General features: G+C 40.4%; 1 protein-coding gene across 12 annotated transcripts in view; it reads left to right on the top strand.

The window, feature by feature from the left end:
- PLEKHG1 (pleckstrin homology and RhoGEF domain containing G1) overlaps positions 1-13,001 on the top strand; it is a 220,157-nt gene that overhangs the window by 169,416 nt on the left and 37,740 nt on the right. For all 12 annotated transcript variants that reach the window (XM_027602566.2, XM_027602557.2, XM_027602558.2 and 9 more), the window contains one exon: positions 8,924-8,993. In XM_027602566.2, coding sequence (XP_027458367.2) covers positions 8,924-8,993 — 70 coding nt within the window. The remainder of the gene's footprint in view (positions 1-8,923; positions 8,994-13,001) is intronic.

Here is a 13,001-nt window from a genome sequence, read left to right as displayed (position 1 = left end):
CTACTAACTTTCTAAGCTTTTCCATTAGTTCTAACAGTGGTTTATAGATCCTTTTGGGTTTTCTGTGTGGACACTAGTATCTGAAATTGAGGAAATCTTTTTGTCTTCCTTTATAGTTCTTCTACCCATTACGTTTTTTCGTATCTTATTGTTTGGTTAAGTCTTCTCATACTGTGTTGATTCAATGTTGGTACCCTTATCGTCTTTCTGACATTAGCAGGAATGCTTTAACTCTCTTAATAATAACTATGATGTTTGTTCTCGGATTTACATAAATGCTTTTTCCTATTCTGCTAGGATATTGTGAATGAATATTAAATTTCATTGAATGCTTAATCTGCCTTCAAGAAAATTAGCATATGATTTTTCTCTTTCTATTCATAATATGATAAATTATATTAACAGGCATTCTATTTGAATCATACGTTCATTACTGAAATAAACCCTACCTGGTCATGATGTTTTATATATTTGTGCCCTGATAAGTTTGATTTGTTTGTATTTTTTTTAAGAAATTTTTCATGCATGTTCATAAATGACCATAATCTATAACTTTTTTCCTCGCACTATCTTTATTTAATTTTGGTGTGTGACTAGATTTAAATCGTTATTTCACAAAATCTTCCAACATAAAACATTTTGGAATGCAGTTGATACTTCATTTTTGTTTTCCTTTTTGTAGCCAAATTTCTCTTTCCTCTTGTAATCCCTGTGATAGCCTAGAAATTTAAGTCTCTGGTTTGGTGTCTGCAAGAAATCCCTAAATGGTCAGGAAACTAGGTCAGTCAAAAGAAACTACTTTCCCCTTTGAATGTGCCCCTAAAATCCCACAACTTTTATTTGTTTGTCTACTTCCAATTGAAGAAAATGCCAATTGTTTTTTTTTTTTAAAGATTTTATTTATTTGAGAGAGAGAAACAGCATGAAAGGGGAGGGGGTCAGAGGGAGAAGCAGGCTCCCCGCTGAGCCGGGAGCCCGATGTGGGACTCGATCCCAGGACTCCAGGATCATGACCTAAGCCGAAGGCAGTCACTTAACCAACTGAGCCACCCAGGTACCCAAAACATGCCAACTGTTTTATACACTCATCCTTCTCTTGGAATAAAGAAGAGTTACCTAAACTGTAATTTGAATCTTTCTTTAAGAATGAAGAGTGAGGAAAGAGAGACCATTCCTTATATTGAATTTCTATTTTAAAATTATTAGCAAATTAAAATCATCTAAGCTCTCTTCCTTCCTCAGAAGTTGAGAGTAAATCTCCCCTTTCCCTTTAATTCTTTCTCTTTATTCTGTATATGTCAAATCACTGCTTATAAAACACTCAGCTAAGTCTAAGTCTAAAAAAAAAAAAGGTTTTTGGGTCATCCTTTTTTTCTTCCTTGAAATGTAATTTAGAAAGTGAATCATGGGATATATAGAACATGAAGGCAAGGAAGGTGGGGGGAGTTCTCTTTTCTTTTTTTTTAAGATTTTATTTATTTAAGAGAGAGAGAATGAGAGATAGAGAGCACGAGAGGATAGAGGGTCAGAGGGAGAAGCAGACTCCCTGCTGAGCAGGGAGCCCGATGTGGGACTCGATCCTGGGACTCCAGGATCATGACCTGAGCCGAAGGCAGCCGCTCAACCAACTGAGCCACTCAGGTGCCCGGGAAGTTTTCTTTTCTTTTAGAGCATTTTCCCACTACCAAAATCTCTTTAACTTCTGCACAGTGGTAGAAATGTTTTCACCTGCAGGCTTTTTTCAAGTGGACTTTCAAGGCCAGTGTTAATGTATCAGTGAGATTAAGGGAACATTTGGTGCTGTTAACCTCATTCCATTTCCTGTTCCCACATGCACGTGTGCCTGTATGGACGCAACAGCTTGGAATGCCAGCTGACCTAGTTAGGTAGGTGGGGAAAGGAAGTGGTGCTCAGAGGCTATTGTAGACCAGAAGGGGAGAGGCCCCTTTCCTGCCTCTTATTTCCTGTGAGGCAGTAGAATCTTCAAGGTTAAAATACAGTTCCTGCCTTCAAGTTCACATCACTGGTCAGAGAAAATTTTACATGTAATATGTTCCGTAAAAGAGAACGGTGTTTCCTCTAATTGCACACCCGAACAAGAAATGTAAGTAAGAAATGTTACCTTCTTTTTCATCGCCCGACTCAAAAAGGAAGAAATATTTGGAACTCAGGGAAAAGGGAAAATACCCAAAACCCGAAGGTGGGATGACTCTAATTTTAGCTGTGAGTACAGAACACAATCTATGAATCACTCCCTCCTGCCAATGTACAGGTAGAGTTGTTCATTAGATACACTGATGCAATGAGAAACCTGGTCTCCACCCTTAGGCTGTAACTCCAGAACGACGGTCCTGTTCTTTCTGGAGTATCTTCGGTGGCTGATATACCACATTCCGTGGCCACATTTGTGCTCCCCTAGTACAGGGCATATTATTGTTTAGTTAGTCTTTTTCCTGTATCTCCCATGCTCCTATTTTCACCAAACTCCAGCCACAAGGGCTTCCTTTCTGTAACCTCACGCAAACGAGTCCAGAATGAGCTTGGTGTGCTCAACTGATTTCTTAAAGGACTTTCTCCTTCAGCCCTCCCCATACTCCAATATCGCCTCCTTCAGGAGCCCTCCATGACTGCTCCAGTGCCCTTCCACGCCCACCCAGCTTCAGTTGCTCTCCCCACATTGCCCTTTTTGCTTTGTATCACATAGCAGAGTGTCATATTGTGTTGTTTTGTTTCTTTTTTCAGTAAAACCAATACTTGATTATTTTTCACATAAATGTTTCTCATTAAGTGATAATGTGTTATGACATGTGAGTTTCTATTGTAATTTCATTTAGGTTTTTCTGTTTTTAGCAAAATGGTGCTTTCAAACTTTATTTTATTACATAAGAAAGCTTAACGTGAAAGCTACCCTCTTTACTGTACAGCAGATCTCTCAGATTTGTTCATCTTGTTTAACTGGAACTTTTTGCCCATTGAATAGCAACTCCTCCATTTCTCCCCATCCGCCATCAAACCCCTGGTAACTACCATTCTACTCTCTGATTCAGTGAATTTGACTACTTTAGATTCCTCAAGTAAGTGGAATCATACCGTATGTGTCTTTTGTGACTAGCTTGTTTCACTTAGCATGATGTCTTCAAGGTTTACCCATGTTATCTCAGATTACAGAATTTCCTCCCTTTTCAAAGGCTAAATAATATTTCATTGTATGTATATACCACATTTTCTTTATCCATCCATGGATTAAGTTGTTTCCACATACTGGCTATTGCGACTAGTGTTGCCGTGACCATGAGTGTGTTTATATCTCTTCAAGATCCTGATTTCAGTTCTTTTGGATAAATACCCAGAAATTGGAATGCTGGCTTATATGGTAGTTCTATTTTTAATTTTTTGAAGAACTGCTTTCCATAGAGGCTGCAGCATTTTGTACTCCCACCAACAGTGTACAAGGGTTCCAATTCTTCACATCTCTGCCCACGCGTATCTTTTGTTTGATACTATGTTCTTTATGTATTCAATTATTAACATTTACCACCCCTGATCGGAGCATAAGCGCCATAGGACAGGCCTGTGTTCTTTATCCCATACCTTCATACCTATAACAATGCCTGACATGGAGGCTTTCAATAATTACTATTGAAAAGGAGAGCAAACAAGATGGTGGGCCGAATACGTTAGGACAGTGGCCCTATAACAAGAGCACAAAAGAAATCCCATTACTTCCTCCTCATTGTTGCCATCCTTCGTGTTTGTCCTATTTTGGAAAATGATTGTAAAGGAAAGCTAGCCAGGTGATTCAAGCTAGGGCTCCCAGGTAGACAAGGTCTCCCACCGAAAACACCATAATGCAGAGTCCAGCCCTCGGCTTTCTTGAGTCGGTCAGGAAATAAATCTTTCAATAGATGTGTTTATAATAGAGTGCATGACTGGGATTCAACAGCCCTGATACTAACCCCAGCTGTGGCCATTAATTATTAGCTGCGTGAACTAAGGTAAGCTACTTCCCTTGTATGAGCCATGATTTCCTCACCTTAAAATTAGGGGTTGGACTGGAAAGTGTGTGAGCCCCTCCCACCCTGTGGTTTGAGCAATGAATGCCAGTCATTCATTTACAGGTGAGCTATACCTGGAGCCTGGGTGCGTCCCCCGAGACACTTCCTCCTACCAGGTAGTCCACTCTGGAGATGAAGGTAGAGCTCAAAGGGAGATTGATTAGCATAACATATAGAACACAGGGAGTTGAGTATTGTCAAGGAATATTTCTGTTAAGCTAGATGGATTCTGCTCAAAATTCTTCTCTGATCAGGAAGAGGATTTGTATTGAAAGACCTGGACACAAAACCTAGATCTTGAGCACTCCATCCTCCAGTAATGGAAATCACTGGCCCAGAAATATTGCTGCTTTGACTATTACTTTTCTTCAACCGTTTCTCTTCATCCAGTGCTTAGGTCCCAATGATTAGATTTCAACTCTCTTTAATTTATTCATACCCATCTATCTGTAAGAGATATTGGTATAAATATCAGGATTGTATTTTCCGAAGTAAAAATAATCTTACAAAGGGAATGTTTTTATAGGAATATCAGGAATGGGGGCACCTGGGTGGCTCAGTCAGTTAGTCGTCTGCCTTTGGCTCAGGTCATGATCCCAGGGTCCTGGGGTCGAGCCCCACGCCCGCTTCTCCCTCTCCCTCCGCCTGCCACTCCCCCTGCTTGTGCTCTCTCTCTCTGTGTCAAATAAATAAATAAAATCTTAAAAAAAAAAAAAGGAATATTAGGAATGAATGTTTGTAATTGGGACTATCCTGAAATCATGCTTTGGTAACATTGGTAAAAGATCCTTTCAATGTGCAACGTAGACCAATGGATTTTAAAGTAACAAGGTATAGTGCATTGGTATGGTTTCAGACTCCAACAGATCTCTAAGAAATTATACATTCAGTTTCAGTGTAATATCAAAGAGTATCCACACTTTTCTCAATAGGTATTCAAAGACTCCTCTCTTTTCCAGTGATATATCTATGTGAGGCTAGATTGTTTTCTGTGTATTTCATCAAAATAACAGGGGTGCCTGCCTGGCTCAGTCGGTTAAGCATCTGCCTTTAGCTCAGGTCATGATCTCAGGGTCCTGGGATCGAGTCCCACGTTGGGCTCCCTGCTTAGCGGGGAGTCTGCTTGTCCTTCTGCACCTCCTCCTCCACTCATACTCTCTTTCTCTCTCTCTCAAATAAATAAATAAAATCTTAAAAAAAAATAACAGATTGTGACAGATTGAATGTAGAAGCAGATAAGAGAATCCATCGGTGTTCCATTAAGGTCAACATTAGAGATTTGCAAAAATGTAAAACCAAGCTACTCCTCTCACTAACTTTGGTTTTATAAAATCTGTTTTTCACAAAAGTTATTTATATTAACATGTATTGGACTTATTAAATGAATTGACCGATTTCAAAAATATTTAATTTTAATTTCTAATAAATATCAGTAGATACAATTCACATAAAGAATTTTTTAGAGTGTATACAGGTCATAATAGTACAAAGTTGGAGAACAGCTGCCTTGAGTGAAGAGGGCCCGTGGAAAGCTCCACTTCTCACGTAGTTTACAGTCGGCATTGTCATCTCTCACCTTCAAATAGGAAAGGACAATTGAAGATCCCAGATATTTGGGGAGAGCCTCTAACATGAATGACAGAAGCCAAAAGGATCGAACAGAGCAAAGAGAGCTCAGCAGAAAGCAAAAAGGCAGGAAAGAAAAGCCGCAAATAATTAATAATAATAATAATAGTAATACCATCATCTTTAGAGAGAAATTTTGCACTCATAAGAACAGAAATATAAGAACCATCTAAAGAGCATATTTAAAAAAAACACTCTGGAATTAAAAATCAGGTAGTAGAAAGGAAAACATTTAATAGAGGGGACAGAAAATAAAATTGAAGTCTCCCAGAAAACGAATAATAAACAAGAAGATAGAAAATAGGAGAGGAAGAATAAGAAAGATTAGAGTTTCACACCAGGAAATCTAAACTGTGAATAATAGGAGCTGCAAAGAGAGAAGAGAAAATGGGGGAAGGAAATATCAAAGACCTAATTTAGGCGTAGAGGTTCCTTAGCTTTTTGGTCCCAGGATCTGTACATAACTTCAAAATTACTAAGGACCCAAAAAGTTTTTTTTAATTTATGGTGTATGATGTTTTGGTTACCATGATAGAAATTAAAACTGAAAAATTGTTAAAACTTCAATTTATTCAATAATAACCCACACATTTTTAGAAAAATAATTTTACTGCTTTTCCCCCTAACATTTGTGTATATTTTGGAATTGGTTTACATTTTTGCAAATTTCCTTATTGTCTGACTTACTAGAAAATCACTGGATTCTTAAGTGAGCTTCTACTTTCCATCTGTTTCCTCATCCCAAGTCATGTCACCTCTGAAAAAGTCCACTGTATGCTCATGAAAGAATGAAAGTAAAAAAGCCAATATTGCCTAAGAATTTTTATGAAAATAGTGACACTACGGACTCCTGAAGGGGTCTCAGGAATCCAGGGGTCACTTGGAGAAGTAATGCTCAAGAACATTTCCCAAATAGTCAAGTTGGCTCAGTGCATGAAAAGACTCACCCCTTGTTGGGGTACCTGGGTGGCTCAGATGGTTAAGCGTCTGCCTTTGGCTCAGGTCGTGATCCCGGGGTCCTGGGATTGAGCCCCACATCGGGCTCCCTGCTCACCCCAGGGAGCCTGCTTCTCCTTCTCCCTCTGCCTGCCGCTCCCCCTGCTGTGCTCTCTCTCTAATAAAAAATTAAAAATCTTAAAAAAAAAGACCCCAAAGTCAGCCATCACAGAATTTCAGAATTATGTTAACAAAGGGACAATTCTAAGAGCTTCCAGAATAGAAAATCAGGTCACATGAATCCTGGATCATGGATCAGAATGTTACTGGACTTCTCAGCAGCATTAGAATTCATAAGGCAACGGATAGTTTCCCGAATACTCAGAGAAAATTATTTCCAACCAAGAATTCTATATCCAGTAACATGATCAGCCAAGTGGGAAGGGAGAACATTCTAAAACAGGAAGAGTCTCAGAAAATGTATTGCCTATTACCTTGACTCAGACAGCTACTGGCTGTTGTAATCGCCCAAAGAAGGATACATCTGAAATGGTAGCTCAGAAACAGGGCATCTAACACAGGAGCCGGTGAAGTGCATCATCAGGATGGTGCTGGGAGAACCCAGCAGGTGTGGAGAGCAGGTTAACCTGTTCAGATGAGGGCAGAAGGACTGAGGGCTCCAGCAGGGAGATGACCAAGAAAGAATACAACCAATAGGTGATCTGATGTTTGAACACAGGGAGGCGAGAGTTAACCCTTCCAGCGCAAAGTTTGAGGATAAATTAGTGGTGTGTACTTGGAAAACTAAGAAAAAAAAAGGGGGGGGAAGGGGTGGATGATTTTAACTCTAGGGAAAACATGGTTGTACAAGAAAGGAAATGTAATTATGGTATACTCCCAGCCTCAGCTGAGGATAATATTTATACAGTCTTCAAAATGTAAGCTCTGACTTTTAATCTAATCAAATTTCATAATAGAAATCATTGAGATCAGATGAGGGGAAGTTTGGGAAATTAAGAAGTAAATAATATCTCAAATTAAAAAATGCTGAAAATGCTGCATCGGCATGTTTAGAGCCATGGATAGAAACAGCAAGACATTGAGAATGCTTCTCGAGAGTGGCAGTAGAGAACAGGAAACAGAAAGTAAGAAACTGCTTGTTTTTATTGTTTAGCTTTACTATTTAACTTATTTTCATCTTTTTAAAGTAGTCTCCACGCCCAGTGTGGGGCCTGAACTCACGACCCTGAGATCAGGAATCCTATGCTCTACCGACCGAGCCAGCCAGGCGCCCCTATTTAACTTTTTATTAAATATGTAATATACCTCTTATTAAAATAAACACTGAACATAATATATGTATTAATACAACTTATAGAAAGTGCAATTTGGAAATGTGTTACCATTTAACTCTGTGATGCCCTTTGAGGCAGGAATTTAATTTTATCTAATAGTAAGTTTGTTACATTAATTATACTGTATCCACACAAAGAAATAGTATGCAGTTCCTTAAAATAATGCTACTGCCATTAAAAAATAAGATAGATTTTCATCCGAGGAAAGATATTGTCTCCCAGCATATTTTTCCTTTAGAGCACTATCTCCAGTTATAATTTTTTTTTTTTTTTTAAGTAAGCTCTATGCCCAACCTGAGGCTTGACCTCCTGACTCCGAGATCAAGAGTCCCATGCTCTACCAACTGAGCCAGGCAGGCACTCCAACTCTGTTTATAATTTTAAATTTGTTAGTGTGATCTTTCATGGAATGTCTGACTCTTCCAATGGATTCCGAGCTCCAAGCACTCAGGGACCATATCTCCTTTAGCTCACTGATGTGTTTGTTCTTATGCCTTGCCTGGCATTTGGTACCTAGACAGCTATTTGATGAATGAGTAAGTAAGTGTGTGTGAACATGCATACAGACAATGCCAACCGTCTAGAAGACTTAAATGTCAGGCAGGGCTTGTTATCTCTAGGTGGGAGAGTTAAAGGTCGGACCTGTATTTAAATCCCTGGGGTACAATGACCTTGGGCAAGTCCCTAATCTAAGCCTTGGACCTAATGACAATAGGTCCTCAGTTATCCAGTTAAGTATGATTCCTTGTAGCAGTTGCCACCTCTGGGCCTGCCTGCTCTCCTACCTCGAGAGTGTACTTTGGCTTTGACCGCTATTAAATCCTTACCTAAAAAAAAAAAAAAAAAATTCCTTGTAAATGCCATATAAATGTGTAGACCTATGAGTTACATAAAATGGTCTCAATCATCAGACTATAATCTAATACTTTCTGCCTATTATTTTTTTATTAGTGACCTTCTGCAAGATTTGGAAAACTGTGAAAATGATCCTGTGGCCATAGCAGAATGTTTTGTGTCCAAGGTAAGCAGCGTTCATTTCTCTGGGCCAACCAAGACGGACGCAGATTGCAAATTGTTTTCATTTTAAAGTTAAAATGACTGGTTTGTTCCATACTGAATGAAGTTAGCCGCTAATCTCTCTCACTCTGTTTTTCTTTCTTTCCACTAGCAAGGAAAAAAAAAGTGTTACTGTCCCCAGTAAGTTAGGAAATGCTAACTTAGTAGTTGTCTTAGAACTTGTATCATTACTGAATGATGCTTATGCATCTTTCCTAAGAAAGAAATTTGAGCTTGGTGGGGAGGAAAATCCAGAATAGAATAATGTTTGAAAAATAAATACGCACAGAATACCTCAAGACCAGCTACAAAAATCTGCTAGAATCTAGGTATTTTATCTATAATATACGTGGCACTAGCCTAGGCTATGTAATTATCATTGCGGGGAGGGGACTAAGGAGATGCAGAATTAATCTCTTATATCTTAAAAATACATTCGCATTTTCCTACATTTTTTCTTAAGCTGTATTGATGGTTTAGAAAAATAGAAGAAAAGGATCTGACCTTTAAAAGCTTATGAAACGGTCAGCTCCCACCCCGCACCAGGATTCTGAAACATACAAGACAATCCTTTACAGAGTTTTCCCACGTGCTACCTACTCTATATAGAATCTTATCTTAAGTTTCTCTTAAAAATGCAACAACTTTTGTTTGGAAAAGGTCTCGTGGAAATTATTTTGCAGCAAAACGTCATGTGATTTCCGCAGTTGTGGTCTCAAGGGTACAGAAGTGTAAGCAAGTTTCGTGACGGTGCTCGGGGATCAACCAGGCATTAGCACCTCATTTAGAGCTGCGGAGTGCGCTGTGAACTTCGAGATGAGATCCGGACCTGGCTCAGGATTTGTTTCAGGGTCGTTTCTTACAGCCACAGACCATCCAGTGGTTTCAAATCCAGACATAACACTCCAGGTTTTATTGAAGCATGATTCCTTAAAGGCAGTTGATGGGCTTGCATATAAAACCCTCCTGACTGTGGGCGGGTGTGTGGATGCCCACGTGTTAACATGTGAAGTTTACACACGTGCTTGCACACACAATTCTTGTCATACGTTGCCGTCATAATTAACTCTTATAAAGGGCAGGAATTTGAAAAAGAGAGGGAAGAGGGAGGACAGGGAAAAAGATATGCCGCGTGTATCAAAGAAGATATATTAAAACAGCCACGGCGCGTAAACAACATGGGAGCGATCGGAAACGCTCGGGCTTTTACCGGTAACTGTAATCACAAGTTGATTAAAGACGGTCCAGCATATGCTTAGCTCCGGCTTAATTATTCACATAAAAGTTTGTTTATGTGCCACGTTGCCAACTCCCAGATCTCATTTTTTCATTGTAATATTGCCAAGTTTAATTAGAAGCCTGACTTCAGCACTCCACACTTTCACATGGAGGCAGGGTGCTGTGAGAGAGTGTTTGGTCCTGGCACGGGGTGCTTCTCACTCAGCACCCTGAAATTTAGACGATGTTACGTTTTCTGAAACACAACCAGCTGCTCGACTCTGGGGAGGAATGGAAAATTGCTTTAATTGAGAGGCCATTAATGAAAGAGGGAAGGCTGGTGGTTGACTTCTGCTTTAATCTGAATCACTGGGGCTTACACAGAGATTCATCTTTGACCTTGATTTTGTGGCATGTGGAGGTTACCGAAATCCTTCCTGACAAAAGGAGAATACATTACTTCTTACCTGCTGCTTATCAAAGCACAAGGGGCTGCAGGGGCCATTCTCTGGAGGGACAGAAATACAAGTTCCCCAGTGGGCGGGCCAAGCTGTCTCCCAGCTGATTCAGCTCCCATTTGTCTGCTCCTAGGGCTCTAGAAACACCTGGAACAGGTTTCCTTGCTTTCCTGCTTGCTTCACCTCCATCCTCATTTCTGTCTCTTATCTTGGCTATCAGCTGGGCTGACCCTAGGCAGCATTTAGGAGGGAGACAGAGTTTATCTTCAGAGACCCAACTTCCCCTGAACCTCCTCTCCCCTCCCGTTGGTGCCCTTCTCCCTTCAGTGCCTAGACATGCTCACCCACGTATGCGCTGCACACACACCCTGCCCACTTATTGAGATTATCCTCAAGAAAGTGTTGACATTGAACATTCATATCATTGGAATGAATTCAAGTCCATGTTACCTCACCCAGATGCTACTTACATATTAAGCCTTTTCTCATGTGTCTAGTGAAAACTTCTCAGGAATCAAAGTGTGTGTGTGTGTGAGAGAGAGAGAGAGAGATAGACCCCATGACAGAAGAAACCCTAAAATCATACAGATTTCTTTACTATTCAACCAATAAACAGCCAAATGCCCCCATGTGCCCAATTGGCCAGCCCTAACTGTCTCTTTTATTTTGGTTCTTTCATAATTAAACATCTCATTTTTGCATCTCTAATTACAATTTGATAGAGTTGAATCAGAAAGAAATATCTATTTTTATCTAATTTCTTTATCATTGTCTTCTTTTTCCCTAATTACTTCTAAAAAGTATTTGGGGTAGCACATATATTGAATAACAGGCATTTAAGGATTAACTAGGAGCTATTGATTTTTGTATAAACCATTGTTTGGATTGTCCACAGAACTTATAAATCTAAGATCAAACATACATTCAATTCTACATTAAGAACATAGAGCTGATTTAAATCAAAACCTAATTTAATATTGGAATAGAGCCATGAGGTGACAAAATACACAGCAATTCAATTGTGCAGAAGTCTTGAGGCTTTATTGGGGATAGGTGTATGTAGGTGAAGCATATGATGTAATTTAGATATATTTTCACTGAAGCCTTTTTTTTTAAGATTTTAGTTCTTTATTTAGAGAGAGAGTGCGCAAGAGTGCAAGCGGGGTGGGGGGTGGGGAGGATTCCTAAGCAGGCTCCACACCCAGAGGGGAGTCCGACATGGGGCTCGATCCCAGGATCCTGAGATCATGATCTGAGCCGAAATCAAGAGGTAGATGCTTAACTGACTGAGCCAGCCACCCAGGAGCCCCTGAAACCATTATTTTCAAGTTTGGCATTTCAGATGATCCTAAAAGTCCCTAAACTTAAGGAAAGTCAACCTGATATTATTCAATTGCATGTTGAGTGCCGCAGGAGGCAGGCAGGAGAAAAGCAAGAAACTCAGAGTGTGTGAGCAAATGCAGAGAAAGGCTCCATCTGACATTACTTTACTAGACTACCTTGGGCAAATCACTTTGCCGGTCTTGTCCATGGAGCCAGGGCTGGACGCTCCAGCGCCTTCAAAGCACACCGGTGAGTGTAGCACGTGTGTGGGCCCAGGTGGAGGCAAGAGCCACCACAGCACCCAGGTTCATGAGGGCAGAAGTGTCACATGAAACTGGGCTCCAGGCCCCGTGGATCTAATATGTTTTCAGGAGAAACCAGAAATTAAGATATTTTGATCTTGCAACTTTTGGAAACTGACAACTAATTTAAACTTTTAAAAAGTACTATGTTTGAAAATTTGGCAGCCTACGCAGTTGGTGAGGGCATGGGGAAACAGGCACTCTTGTAATTGTGGAAGAACAGAATGGCACAGGCCCTGTGGAGGAGAATTTGAGTATATCTAGCAAGATTACATTTGAATTCATCCTGTAATCCAGCAGTCCTCCTTCCAGAAATCTGCTCCAAAGAGACAGTGACAAAAACACAAGTGTAGAGATGCCTGAGTGGCTCAGTCGCTTAAGCGTCTGCCTTCAGCTCAACATGATCCCAGGGTCCTGGGATCGGGCCCCGCATCAGACTCCCTGCTCGGCCAGAGGCCTGCTTCTCCCTCTGCCTGCCACTCCCCCTGCTTGTACTCTCTCTCTCTCTCTCTGACAAATAAAATAAATAAAATCTTAAAAAAAAAAATCGGGGCACCTGGGTGGCTCAGTTGGTTAAGCGACTGCCTTTGGCTCGGGTCATGATCCTGGAGTCCCTGGATCGAGTCCCGCATCAGGCTCCCTGCTTGGCAGGGAGTCTGCTTCGCCCTCTGA

The sequence above is a fragment of the Zalophus californianus genome, chromosome 7, assembly GCF_009762305.2.
Source record: "Zalophus californianus isolate mZalCal1 chromosome 7, mZalCal1.pri.v2, whole genome shotgun sequence".
NCBI classification, from domain to species: Eukaryota; Metazoa; Chordata; class Mammalia; order Carnivora; family Otariidae; genus Zalophus; species Zalophus californianus.
This window is presented reverse-complemented; position numbering and strand designations above follow the sequence as displayed.